A 14,853-nucleotide genomic window follows, 5' to 3' on the forward strand; every position below is an offset into this window, starting at 1 on the left:
ATATATATAATGTAAATACATAAGTAACAACGGTACACCAGAGGTGGTCGCCGACCGACGTCTATTCCGGAAACGATTATGGGCAACTTCTATTATTTTTTTTCAACATTTTTCTTTTCGGGTGAAAAAAATCAATAATCTCTGTTGTCATAGAACTTGTGTCCGTCGGATATCGAATTCTTATTATTATCAGAGAAATTCGAGTGATGCGGGCACTAAGTTGGCGTCACAGCAATTGTCTATTTTTTTTTTTTTTTTTTTTTAAATCCTCACGCATAAAAATCGACATTCAGCGATGACACGCACTGAATATAATACACGACACGCACCCGGTGTCTCTGGCAACGCCATGAATGAATAATTATTATTTTACTGCGCTAAAACCAAGCCGCGTACAGGAGAAATGTGTACAATCGTGGTGGTGATCTGGTGATAGTGAAATGATAGCAGTATAAGTAGTGGTGGCGCTCTTTTCGGACACTGTGTTTATGGGGGAAACGTATCGAATTTCCGCGACGTTTTCACTAATCTCTCAGACGGGGGAGCTGGCTAACGACTGCGATGTATTATCGACGAAACAGACGAAATACGCGTGATTATTACGCCTCACGGCGTACCGTCTACTATCTAGTTTACTGCAGCTAAAGGAACCGACCGGCAGACGGAGAAACGGAGATGTTACGAGAGCAAAATTTGTCCGCAAACCGCACGGATAATATTATGCATAGTATCAAACACAGATGACGACGCGACCACAGCAGTGATTCTCTTCCCTTGACGGAGATCGGTCGGCATTATTTAATTATTACGATATTATAATAAAATTATTAGTGTTACGATAATTGTTACATTGTCCTAGTGCAAAGGAGCTCGTTTGAACGCGACCGCGGGCGCGAGTATGACAGTAATTATTGTTCTTAGCGCACTTCTGTATAATCTCGACATTTCGTCGTAGTTACGACTATTCGCAACGTTTTTTTCTTATGTTGTTCGTCACAAAGACGTCTCGAAATAGATACGGCACACTTCTAATAATAACTCCAGTGTTCACTGTTTGTTTAGTATGAATAAGGGTTTTGGAATTTTCAACGATTCGGTGCTACCCAGGTCACCACCACCACATATATTATTGTAGCTCATACTCTACAGGCGAAGTACAAACGCACCGGTAATTTTTGTTCAGAGGACTAACAAGGATATTCTCTCGAGATTATTTTATGATCAACTATGATACACAAAAAAAAATTGATTTTGTTTGACAGTAATCATAAAAACAAATCATTATTTTTTCATTATTTCTTAATATGATAATGATGATAATATTTCTTATATATAAGTAGGTACTCGGTCTGTGATATCATCAAGTCAAATAATAGACGAAAAAATTATGCATTAATTAAAATTATTAAAAATTTAACAGATATAATTTAAATATTTTCGTCGAAATTTTAAATGTGCCAATAAAAAATTAATTTTAGAAAAATTCTAAGTAATTCAAATTCAAAAAAATCCATTGAACAATGTCAGATATTAAAGAACTAATTTTTCATTAAAAAGTTCCAGTGATTTGACACGCAGATAAATCTCATCAAAACTGCCTAAACTAAAATACAATATTAATCCATGTATTCTAAAAATATAAATTGGAAACTAATTTATGTAAATCCAAATGGTATTTTTATTATTTTAAATTATTAATCTTTGGTATTACGCACTACAAAAAAATTTACCCCAATCATGTTATAACTCGTCTTGTAATAATTTTTTCATACAAATTTGTTAAAAATTACGTTACATTCAGAAGATTTCCACGATCATCAAATTTTTATTTCATTTTCATTTAAATTTTTATATCATAGCTACTAATTGTGCAGGAGTAATTCGCGGTGATCATCTGGTGAAATTCGTCTAGATTATTTTAATTTGTTTTATAATAATTGTTTCTGTAAACTATAATATCTATTTTTTTATCATGATCGTTTTATTTAAAAAAAAAAATGTTTTTTATAAATTTTCAATTTTTCAATAAAGGTAGTACAAAATATACTTTTATTTTTATTAAGTATAATATATTTTTTAATTTTATAATGTATTTATAAAAATAAACGTACTATTTGGAGTAAATGTTTATACCATGTCCGCATGACACCAATCCGATTTCACACGCGTTACGTCAAAACGTAAAAAATCAATTCTTGAAAAATATTTTCTTTGTAAAGAAACCATTTCAATAAATTAGAAATATAAAACAAATTAACTTCTTACGAATTATTTTTCAGGAAGGTCTAGTTTTTTACCCCATTAGAATACGTTTTAACAATGATAATGGCAATTGTGTTAAAATAACGTCATATGAAAAACAATGTTTATTGTTGTACGTTAGAATTAAACTTAATTAATCTTGAATTGTAAACGTTCAACAATAATATAAGCTGCTCTTTTATAGTAACATTTTGCTTAACACGTACAATCCGTAATCATATACAAGTGGGACAATCTGTACGGGTATTACACACTTCACAGGAATTCAGGCACCTGAACAGCATTCCACCGCATCACATTAATTTCGAAGTTTTATAGTACTATATTCGTATGCGCACTCTCGCTGATGTATGATCCAAAGAGAAACCTTACTAAAAATATAAACACAATACCTAGTAGTTATATGAGAAATATGATATAAATATCATGTGATTTTATCGAAAATCTTATAGAATGTCACAGAAACATCAAACATGCATAAATTTCACACATAAGTTAAGGGTATCGAAAGGTTCTTTATTTTTCTTGCATGAAAATATGTTAATGTAATACGAAAGAATCAGGGTTCGACCAATAAATAGTAAATACTCACTAACAAGTGAATCGATTAACTCTGATTAATAATAAAGGCGATTAAAAAAACTCTTCAGCTATCTGTAGTTGCAAATTGCTATCGTCAAGCTGGATAATTATTGCGAACTTTAGTACAACAAGAGCGAAATTCAAATGTACACTATTCACTGAACACGTTTATCGAAAACAAAATCCTTATTCGACTTAATTGACATTAATTGAATTCATCCTCTGGGCTTAAAAAAATAAACGATTATAAAATCGGTCCACAATATATTAAAGTAGTACAATGGTCGTATTATGTGACGAAGGGGAATGAATGATATATAAGGAAAACAAGAATGTTAATTGAAAAAAAATCATATACAAGACTTCACATCCAAAGTGCAACGAGAGCTGATGCACGTTATGCGTAATTGAATAATAATTATTGAAATATAGGTATACTTAATATATTATTGTTTGTTTTCATTTAATTTTTTTTTTTTAATTTAAACAACTGATATGGGTATTTTTAGCACCTTATTCCGACGAGCTCTAGAGGATTTCTCGGATTTTTTCTCTTGCCCCTCGCCGTGGTGCTTTTATAAAGAGACAATAAGATTGAAGAGTTTATTGTACAGAAACGTCACACGGCAAGTCAGAATGCATTAAACGTCAAATAGACAAAGGGGAGAGGAGTAAGAAAAAAGTTAAGCCACTCTAGTCAAACGCATACACGCACACACAAACAGTCAGATACAACATACTTATCTTTATTGAGCTATCAACCATTTACCTCTTCCAACATTTTATGATCAAACTGTTCGTCAATGATTGAAGAATTTCAAATTTTCAAAATATGTTTTTTTATGTAGTTTATTCATGATACAATGTGTAAATGTTCAATAACAGTTTTCAAGGTAAAACGACAAAGATGATGATTTATATAAAAATAAATACATACATTATATTATTAAATAAACTCACTAAATTGTTTACATATAATTTCTATATTTTCAAAGGATATTTATGAAAGGGTCGAAAAAAAAGACCTAAAACTCTGTGACGAGATAAACGACACACCCAGTAGGCGCGATTTCTAATCTTACGTCCGACGCGTGCCACTACCTACACTAACCTGCCACCACTACCATCTCAACGCATTATTTTCACAGTGGACTTTCCAATGAAAAATATCAATGTCGCATCACTAGCAGTTCGACAACCGATGCGTGAATAAGTATTAAATTTAGCATGTCATATATATATATATATATATACGAGTATACGTCACGACAGCTACATAATATTGCAACAACAGTTAAAAACATTGAAACAGTAAATTATATATAACTTGTTCATCATACATCAGGAATGTACGATAATATATTTACAATGATATATCATACATATGTTTGTAGTTAGTGACGTATGTAAATGACCAAAAGAAGCGCACACCGCAATTTGAAATTCTCGATAATCCTATTCAAACGAAGTAGGGAAAGTTCGGTAGCTAGACACACGAAAATCGTATCATTTGAAGTTTAAAATAATAGAGGTATGACTAAGAAAGTTATCTTAGGCGCAAACTTCGGACAAGAAAGGGGGCAACTTTCCCCTCTAAAAATTTAACGGGGCCATGCCCCCCTTTTTTGTAAATTAATTATAAAAATATAATAAAAAGGCATTTTAGATTTGTAAGAATTATTTATTAAGAAAAGTAAAATTTTTTAAACTATTAATTGTAAATAAAAATTAATGGATTAATCAAAACATATTTGTTCATTGGCATTTGCCACCACAATACATCATCATGCTGTTTAAGTATACGGTATATCAACATAAAATAAAGTTTGCCTCCCCTCCCCCATAAAAATTTCATACGTTACATCTGTGAACGTCACGAAAGGGACTAACAGAAATGGAAATAGATTTTTACGAGAAAGACAGGTGCGATGGAACTTACATCCGTTACAAGGTCGACACGTGGACAATATTATATCGGACACACGTTATCAGGGTACGAGCACCTATATTGTCATCCGACGATGAATGTCTTGGACGTGATATGAGTTATCCGCTTTCTCCGACCCGAATTCGAGTTTTCCGAGAATTTAGGCGACGAAAATACCGTATTGTTCACTGTTCCAGACAATCGTGGGTGCGGTCTTCTGGGGGGAGGGTTGAAAGTACGGTAAAAAAAAACTTGAAAACTTACGCAGTCATATAAGAGAGTCCACCGCGGTTGTGCGACGGTGAGTTCCTCAGGCTTTCGAAAGGATTAGGCTTCGGACGGTAATTCATGACGACAACGATGTGCGACGACGGTGTCTATCCCCGGGGCGGTTCAAAACAACATGATATAGCGCACAAAGACGCTAACTTACGACGAATTCACACACAGCACACCACCGACGACGACAATAATTAATAATATTACGCCACAATATTATGTGATTCAACTTTTTACTAAAAATACTTTATTGCACGTACGCACGGACATCACACTCGTCGGTCGGTATTTACCGCGAGAGCGTTATAATAATAATAATAATAATAATAACAATAATAATATTATAATATTATTATAATAATAATAATATACACATACACAATACGGCCACGGATTTTAGCACACGCGCACTAAATAATTTACAGTGAAATAAAAACCACATAAACACTAACACACTGGGACGAATGTACACGCACACACACACACACACGGAGGCGCACTAACACTCACGAAAAATATCGGATGGGGTGGAAAAAAATACGAAAATTTTCGTCGAATTAATTTTTTTAATTTTTTTTTTTTACAAAAATTATAAATATACAACAGTAATTAATGTTACCGAGCGGACGCGCGACTGAAGACCATTCGTATGGAAGCCATATTGAGTATCCGCCGCCTATGCTGTTGTGAAGAGCGCGCAGCGCGCCGGTGGTAGCGGTGTATACCAACACCCCTTCCCTCCCATCCAACCGTCATCCCCACCGTCCCCGTGACCAATACCGGCAAATGCTCGGTTGAAGAGAGAGCGAGAGAGAGCGCTAGGGAGGCAACGCGGTGGCGGGTGGCCCATCGATGGTGGGAGAACGGCGGTGTGTACGTCTCGGTAAAGGACACACACACATACAAGCACGCACGCGCGCACACAATCGCAAACGTACACAACACGCGCATACACATGCACACGCACACGCGCACGCTTAGTTGAAATCGGACGTAAAGTGGGACGGGATATTACGCGGATAGCCGACGGAGTGGGATGGGATTGGTGGTACGTGTGTTTGTGTGCGTGTGTGCATACGGAGTGATCGCGGTGTACGGACCGTTAACAAGTGTGCCCCAAAGGGACATTGTACGAATAGTTTTCTAGAAAATATTAAACGTATTATTACATAATAGTATATCGTCAACACTCCCCGGCGGCGGCGAGAAGACGTTTTCAAACGCACGATAAATGCGAAGCACCGATTTATCGCAATGACGACGAGTGGAAGGAGTTTCTGGTGAGCATTACGACAACAATCGAGTCGACCGTTGAATATGAAAGCGAAAATAACTCGAAGGTGTTACGTTTACCAGAAGTTATCATTTTTCGGTAGCATTCCGCCCTTATCAATGGCGAATTTACTATGCCGCAAACTCGGAAATTGGAAATTTGTCTAAATACCGATCACCGTCGTCGCCGTAATACGGACGTACGACGGTTTTCTTGTTTTCAACTTTAGTACGATGCCGAGTGCCTTCCCCCTGCCGCATTTGGTGCTCTAACGTTATAGGGTATATTAATGCAGTCCCGGCGGCCCTTTCGCAACACAGCCAATAACCCCTCTTGTCTTAATAAAATGAATCGCGGAGAACTAGAAATGCCTACGGGGTCAGTGATCCATATTTCGTGAACGTTTTTCGGGCACAATATGTATCAAGTAACAAGTACAAAGTGTGTGGATTGAATATAGTCGTGGAATAATATTCTTCTAAACTTTTTCCAATACTTGTTATGAATTCCATAATTTTTAAAAGGATTTCAATCAATTATCAATATTAATAGATGGAGTTTTGTGTAATTACGGTTCATAAGAGTGCCTATTTTACACGATTGATGTTTATTCACACAATTGCATAGTTTAATTATACTACTAACACTACCACTCAATTGCATCAATAATATTTATCTGAAAAAAAAAAAAATGCAAACGTATAATCCATGACCATTTCACACCACAATAGTATTGACGAATTTAAGACCAACCAATGATAAAGATTGTAATAATTAAGCATTAAAAAAAAAAATACCGTGAAGAAGTTTTAATACACATATCAAAACGGCTTAACAGAATATTGCTTTTAAACAATTTTTCGCAATGATTGTATTTTGTTTCCTCGTCTGTTTCTCTGTTCAATTCAATTTCTGTCAACAAGTTACGTCGTGGGTAAGTAAACGTGAAGCCGTTCATCGATACAATAATCTTGGTCTATGTAGTTAAAATTAATCGAATATTGAATTATTTTTGGCACAAATTCAAATCCACAAATCGATAGACTTATCGTAAATATGACTTTCATATTTCTTTCCAAATGATTTGTATAAGATTATCGCGAAATTATGAAACTTAAGTAACTTTTCTCGAAATACCGTAAGAAATTCTTCAAAATAAACGCGTTTTAATAAGTACTTTCGTTTACAACAAGGTTTCCATACACAGTTTATTTTATGTATTATTATACCATCAAAACGACATTTTATCCGATGTGGATTCGATTTACGTTGACATTAAGTTGCTGTTCAAAACAGCCTTAAAACGTCTAAGTTGCCATAGATTCAAAATAAATTACCTAATAACACGCACGGGTCAGTCGAAACAACGATTACAGTCCTAATTTTATAATTTATCTTCACAATATTTTCATTCCGAAAACACGTTAGAAGAATTTTGATTCTTTCATTTCGACTTCCGTCTCTTAGAGCAAATGATCACGACGGACGCTACCGCACCACTGATGTTGCGTAGAACATAATATGTTCAAAGATTCGGACAAGTTTTGATTTTTTGCCGTAGTTAACCACGATAATCGATAAACTACACATTATTTACCACATTTAATGTGAGCAAAACATGATTGCAACAAAAGTGACGGTGACGTACTTGCGAAGGAAGAAAACGAAAGGGAAATAGAGAAATCTCAAAAAATAATACCATTGTATTTTAATCTTTTCTTTTTTTTCACAACCGCACGATTGACGGATGAATATTCTGAGATACGATAACGTATGCTCTAGGCTAGAAGGAATATTAACACGGAACAATATAGGAGATCGGTCAAGAAAACATACGGTAATGATGAGCTGCTGGTGTACACTTGTAATACATTGTACACATATATATTACACTACAACGGAAGTCAAGGACAGCAGTTAAATTATTTTTATTTGCTTTTGTAAAACAATAAAAGTTTTATCCGACGTCATTTCTTGGCAATAATTATTACATTATAACTTGCGTCTCGGAAAAGTAATAAAGCATAAATACCTAAGCAAACACCGTTATCAGTGGACATGTAATAATATATCAAGTGGATTCGATGTAGTGCGTGTGTGTGGTGTGCTTATTATACGCACGTATATGCGGTTTGTATTTGCTTCTTGGTTGTCGTTGTCAAACTAATTAAGAGTAGTAGGTACGCCATGTATGTATATATCATCAAATGACGCTGACTCGTCGCTGTTGTGACGTACTACCTACAAGCAAGACGGCATTTAATGACGTTCAAGTCTAATCTGTAGAACGATGTACATCATATCAAAGAGCAATGAGCATTTTTCTCAAATCGTCAACGAATACAACACAACGGTGCTTAACATTTTTTGACTGCGGCCTTGTATAATAAAATTGTTATTATTATTATATGTTTATTTCCGTATATTTCAGATTCTTTTCTCAAGTTCTTCTTCTCATTCTCTCATTTTGTGGCTTATTTTCACCTCTTGGCGAGTAATTTCTATATTTTTTTTTAAAAAAATTTGCTATACCTATACACACGCGTAACTTGTACGTTAAATCTGCACTAAATCGATATTGAGGCGATCGACTGTAAATGCGCGACCGTCCATGGTACTAAAAAAACACCACGAAATTAACACTGAATTTCTCCGACTGGTGATAGAACATTTTATTTGAAATTCATAAATAATTAATTGGACTATTTGTAACAAATCAAAAATTTCCAAATATTATGTATAAGTAAATATAAATAATATAACAAGAGAAAAACAAAAAAAAAAAACCAAGAATAATCGTTATGAGACATTTAGTAAATAAAATACAACTGAACAGTAAACACATTAAAATCAAACCAAAAAAATTCAATGTTTCCGAAAAACTTATATAAATATACCAATATATTAACAACAATGGGTCTAGAGAAGGAATTTAAAATAACTTATGGGTTAACTGATGAGATGATATTGTAACTACAAAAATATAATTTTTAAACCATCAATTCGACTAGATCATTATGTGACAATATGGGAAATCCAAATTAATATTAAATCATGGAAAAAGCCAACATTAAAATTAAAACAATTTAAGGGAAGAATAATAAATACACAAAAAGTCGTTTTATATTTTTTCAGCCATTAAGAATTATAATATTACTTGAAAATAAAAGTACTAAGTAAATTCAATTTGTACCCTTGTAATAAAATTTGATTTATTAAGATCGATTGAGAATTATTACAGCCGGTTCGTAATACTACGGTACAGCAGTGTACGCAAAGATAACAATTTAAGTTGGAGAGATTGAAGTGAACCGGTGACTATATAAGCTGGGAAAGTAAATAAATTTCTTCTGGTACATCCGTAACATACTACCGTGTTACTGACCTTTTATTAAGTTATATATATGTATATATAAACACACACGTATATACGTATAGAAATAAGATTATAACCCAACCGATTCTCAACGTTTTTCGAAATTTTATATACATATTTGCCAGTCAAAAGAAGCTTTCGCGCCGGGCCGTCGGTCGTTTCCAACCGCGTAAATTACATCGTAAGTATTTCGACGATGTCTGCAGTGTCACATTTTGTAGGAATTTGATTTTGCCAAATAAAACGAGATAAAACTTTTTTTCGCGCCGTCGACGATACAAGGGTGGTGGCCAACGGAGAGGGTGTTAGAAACGGGATCATCTTCTCAACGCGTTTCGATAATTTATCCCGCACGGGATTGATAGAGCGACAGGCAGTTTAAGAACGAACCGTAATGGAGGAGTAAGAGAAGCGGTGACGAAAATCGTGTTTATTTAAATTGCGTTTACGTCCTATTTAATATCGCATAAAAATAAACCGAAAATCGGGAAACAATAAAAGATTAAATACATTTCTAAAACATCCATGATGATACTACGAATACATAGTAGCGAGGTCGCCACCACTATCGTGACGGTTGTACAATATCACAACATTGACAATTACAATGACGCAATATTACAATAATACGATTTATTTTTTAATCTTTTAGAAAGTCACTTTATATTGCTACCGCCGCCGCTGCCGCATATGGGCATGGTTTTCCTATACAGTTATATAGATAGCAAGCGAGCCAGCGCTTTTCGAAGATTTCCCAATAGGCAGATTGGTCACTGAAACGTGAACAAAAACCTGGCGCAATGAAAAAAAAACATAGCTGGATTAGATGAAGACACAATATCATAACGATTTATTAAAACATAAAAAACACACGTACACCACAACTACTATGAATAAGAAATACAATTATAAATCGTATATGTAAATGACTCTTCATGGGATCAACTTGTAATAAATTATCATATACAAATAAATTTATACATTTAAACGTTTAAGGAACCCTTTTATACTATCGAGGCAGCCGTGTAGCGGTACAACGAGACAATATACAATCGTCAAGAAGATAAAAAAAATAATAATAATAATAAAAAATTCCAGACCAATCATTCATTTCAAATAGGCAAGTTAGTTTGTGTGCAGACGACGATGAAAATAACGTCAAAATAACGAAAGAACCTTATCTCGATAATGATTTTGATCTGTCCGGAGGACCCGTGTGGAATTCTTTTAATCGGTGCAGTATATAACATATATCTATACACAGGTATGTACAAACATACCAACGAGACGTCTAGCCGAAGTGCATGCGTTCTATTCACGTATTTTACAACATGTCTTTACCTTTTTTTGTGCGGAGACCGATCGACCGGGATGCGATTGTAGGTCTATAAGAATAGGATAAACACGTATAGGATGTACGCAGAGAGATAGGGATAGAAAGAGAAGGAGAGAGAGAGAGAGAAAGAGAGAGAGAGAAAAAGTCACATGAGTTTTACTTTATTTTTGAACTTTTAATTTCATTCGGTCAATAGAGAATAAAAAATATCGTCAAACGTTTTATACCAACCCCACCACCACCATCACGACCTAGACTATATCACTAGGAGAAGTGTCGGATTTGTTTATGCACAGTAAATATATACGTTTCTTTAAAGAGGTAATTGATTTTTTTTTATTTCGTTTGTTTAATACATTATATTACAAGTGAGTATATAATAATTAACAACTACTATATACTGAATGTTTACAATAATATTTACATAAATCTCCTATTATACGTATTCAAGTCAGATTTTCGATAAAAAAAAAATTGATTGCTAATTACTTTGAAAAGTAATAAAATTATTACCTAAACACTTTATTTAAAATTCATTCATAATTATTTATTTTACACGTGTTTGTCAATTGCTCTACTTTCCATGGGTATTTACCGTAACGAATGAAATCCAGAATTACTTTATTTTTGCAAATTACATTATGAAAACCTAGACTTATCATCTATGGGGCAAATAATTGGAAGTATATAGACTAAAAGTAATTATCAGTTTTTAACGTAACTTCAGATTTCAACATTATTAAATTTAGAAACATGCCTACCAAATATATATGTTCAAGAATTATAAATCATACAACTTAAAATTAAAAAATAATCTAATTATTAACTGAATCGGTTTATCTATAATGATGAAAACATATTTAAATGGAATTTCTAGACGGAAATTCGTAAATAGTATCAAAAAAATTCGATAATCGACAACGAAGATTACCTAGTTAATGACACATAAAGACATTGCAACATATAGTACATAATTAATTTTGTATATAATGTATGTGAAGTAAAATTAATTGGGCTTTATTTAAATCAATACTTTTATTATTAAAATAATTCATATTGTTTATTAATATATATACTGTATTTTTTTTATCGAGTTTGAACCCCTTGATATAAGGTGTTAAATTCATAAATACAGATGCACTTGATGCTTGTTTCTAATTTTGTTTAAATATTAAGAAAGATCATTTTTAAGAAATTCTCTCAATTCGTATATTGATTTATTTTAATAAGAATTTTTCCGATTAAAATGTATTTAAGTTTTATAAAAATGAAGTAATGAATAATAATTACAATTTATAGAGAACGTGAACGTGTTTAAAAGAATTCTATAAATGCTGCGGGAAAATTTTTCTTTTTACGGTTTTGTTGGTTACGAAATTTTCGTACAATAGCATAATTATATGTTTAAGTGCCTATATATATATATATACAAGTTTATACCTACCGATTTCAATAGGATTCGAATCTAATATACATATATTTTTATTTTTTGCATTTATGCTTTGTATGGAATTTAAAGTTTCGTGGAACGGGCATTTTGTTCTGTACGTCACATAAATGAGAAGTTAATAGACTGATAGAGAAGTAAAGGATCGATAAATATACGTCCTAAACGAGACTGTAGAGGACATTTGTCAGGGTTAAGAAACTACTCGACCATAATAACCAGCAAAATGTTCTTGACGGGTAAATGAAGACAGAAGATGTATAGCGTTTGTGAATAATACTATGATGTGTGTGTGTACGTATATATATTTATCGGATATCAAAATACACAAGTTAGTTGTTGAGACCTACTTTTATGTATGTATTTATAACGTGTAGAAATTATTTTTGAAAACATATTTCAAATAAATACAGCGGTAATTTTTTTTTTTTTTTGATTCTATAAACAAAATTTCAGCTTTAAGGAAAACATCAAACCATAGTCCGTTTCCATACATTAGCTGTACAACAGTCTTGAATCCCATGGGAAATTGTGAACAACATAATTAATGGCGTTGGATTGTTTCTTATATTGAAGTCTTAAGAACTGTATGATAACACATTGAATTTGATTTGTCATCAGGTATCATCAGCAGATCGTCTTATGTGTGGCGCAGCGTTGTTATTGGTTAACAAATTTGATCATCGACTGATTAAAGTAAGATGTGTTGGCATCGTATCTCAAGACCAAAGTACTTGTTCGTAACAATTATAACTAATATTATTATATTCTTCGAACATGTTCTACGCATTAAACGAAAACATTCGGTGGTCAATGTCTAACATTATTGATTAGTTATACACAATATGGATAATGAGTATGATATAATATAATTAATATTGGTTTATTACACAGATTTGTTTGTTCATTTGTGTAAACGTACGCCTGCAGTTGATTACAATGCTATACCATCGCGGACGGACGGTGCGATGACATTCGACGAGTGTTTGAGAGTGCATTATAATTTTACGCTCCAAATAATTGACGAATCGTACAATTGAAATGCTGTACAGAAATACCGAATTTTCGAATTTATATCGATAAACGTGAGTTATTCTGTTCATTTCATAATAAATGTATTTTCCTAAACTAGATAATTGTACGAATCCCATGTCGTATTTAACTAATTTAAAAAACGTAACAAGATATGTCAGAATTTCTGTACACAATATTATGGTTTATATTTATCCAGTTTTGACTTTTTTAACAGAAAACATTTAAATCGGTATGCATTACAAAATAGCCCATATACAAGTCAATGAGTACAAAAAAGAACCTTTTTTTCATGTTCGCAAAATAATCATATACCGATAAGATATTATAAAAAAATATATTTTTTTTTTTAAAGGTTCTCCTAGTCTATTGAAAAATCAATAAAAATACAACTTCTTACGGGGTCGGAGCATAAATATAATAAGTAAACAAGAAAAATCCTATTGATTTTCATTCACGATAGTCATTGCAGTTCGTTGACATAATGTACACATCATACGACAAAGACTAAACGCAGTTTAGCATAAACGCAGTTATGTTCACAATAAAAACAGCGACGGGAGTAGGTACAAAGTATTATAACATTATTATATTTATGTGCGAAAAAGAGAGAGCTCGTTAAAACAGTAGTCGTCTTTTCGCAGTTTCCCTTTTATTTTAGCAATATCCGTAGATTCCATATACACATGGTAATTCCAATTACATTTTGCACCGACGCGTTGGTCAACGTTTACCGGAATTCTAGACACACGCTTTATTATATCGTATAATCGTGTAACATTATACGCGCGCTAAACGCAGTACATACGTACGAATAGGCATTCATATTTTCCAAGGGATGTTTTTCCGTGCACAGAAATTGAACCATATATAAATATATTGGTCGGATTGAAATCAAAATTATTTTGAAAAGTTATAATTTTAAGCTTAGCACAATAGAATAAAAAATACGAACAATATTCAGTTAAAAGAACCATCTTTCGAACCAACTATGCGGAATAATTGCTAAGCTAAACGCACACAAGCCGTTTCGGAGATGTGGACATCCTCCCTGCGTGCGTGTCAACATACACACACGAATGATGTGTGTGCAATGTTAATCAGTACAAAACACGCGAGAAAAAGAGCAGAGCACAGAAAGGTTTTGAGATCATTACACCGCGTCTCCAGAGGTATACACCACATGCGTGTATCGTTATAGTTTATAGTGTACCGTAACGGGTAACACACGAAACGAGGCGAATATTCGTCGTTATACGTACCACGACGCGTGCACATCTACATGGTGCATAATATAGTTTCGAAAAACACACGTCATCGCATTACCTTCGCGCGATTT

At 33.3% G+C, this 14,853-nt stretch overlaps 1 protein-coding gene across 4 annotated transcripts in view; it reads right to left on the bottom strand.

Annotated features, from left to right (window-relative positions):
• Positions 1 to 14,853, bottom strand: part of LOC112681712 (AF4/FMR2 family member 4-like) — a 155,179-nt gene that overhangs the window by 53,157 nt on the left and 87,169 nt on the right. Inside the window, exon 1 of one of the 4 annotated variants that reach the window (XM_025551999.1) lies at positions 5,036 to 5,422. The exons of the other annotated variants lie outside the window; for them this stretch is intronic. Within the exon in view, the coding sequence (XP_025407784.1) occupies positions 5,036 to 5,121 (86 nt within the window). The 5' untranslated portion in view covers positions 5,122 to 5,422. Of the gene's footprint in view, positions 1 to 5,035; positions 5,423 to 14,853 lie in introns of those variants that run through there. 4 annotated transcript variants of the gene reach the window in all.

The sequence above is a fragment of the Sipha flava genome, unplaced genomic scaffold, assembly GCF_003268045.1.
Source record: "Sipha flava isolate LNK unplaced genomic scaffold, YSA_version1 195_pilon_pilon, whole genome shotgun sequence".
Taxonomy (NCBI): domain Eukaryota; kingdom Metazoa; phylum Arthropoda; class Insecta; order Hemiptera; family Aphididae; genus Sipha; species Sipha flava.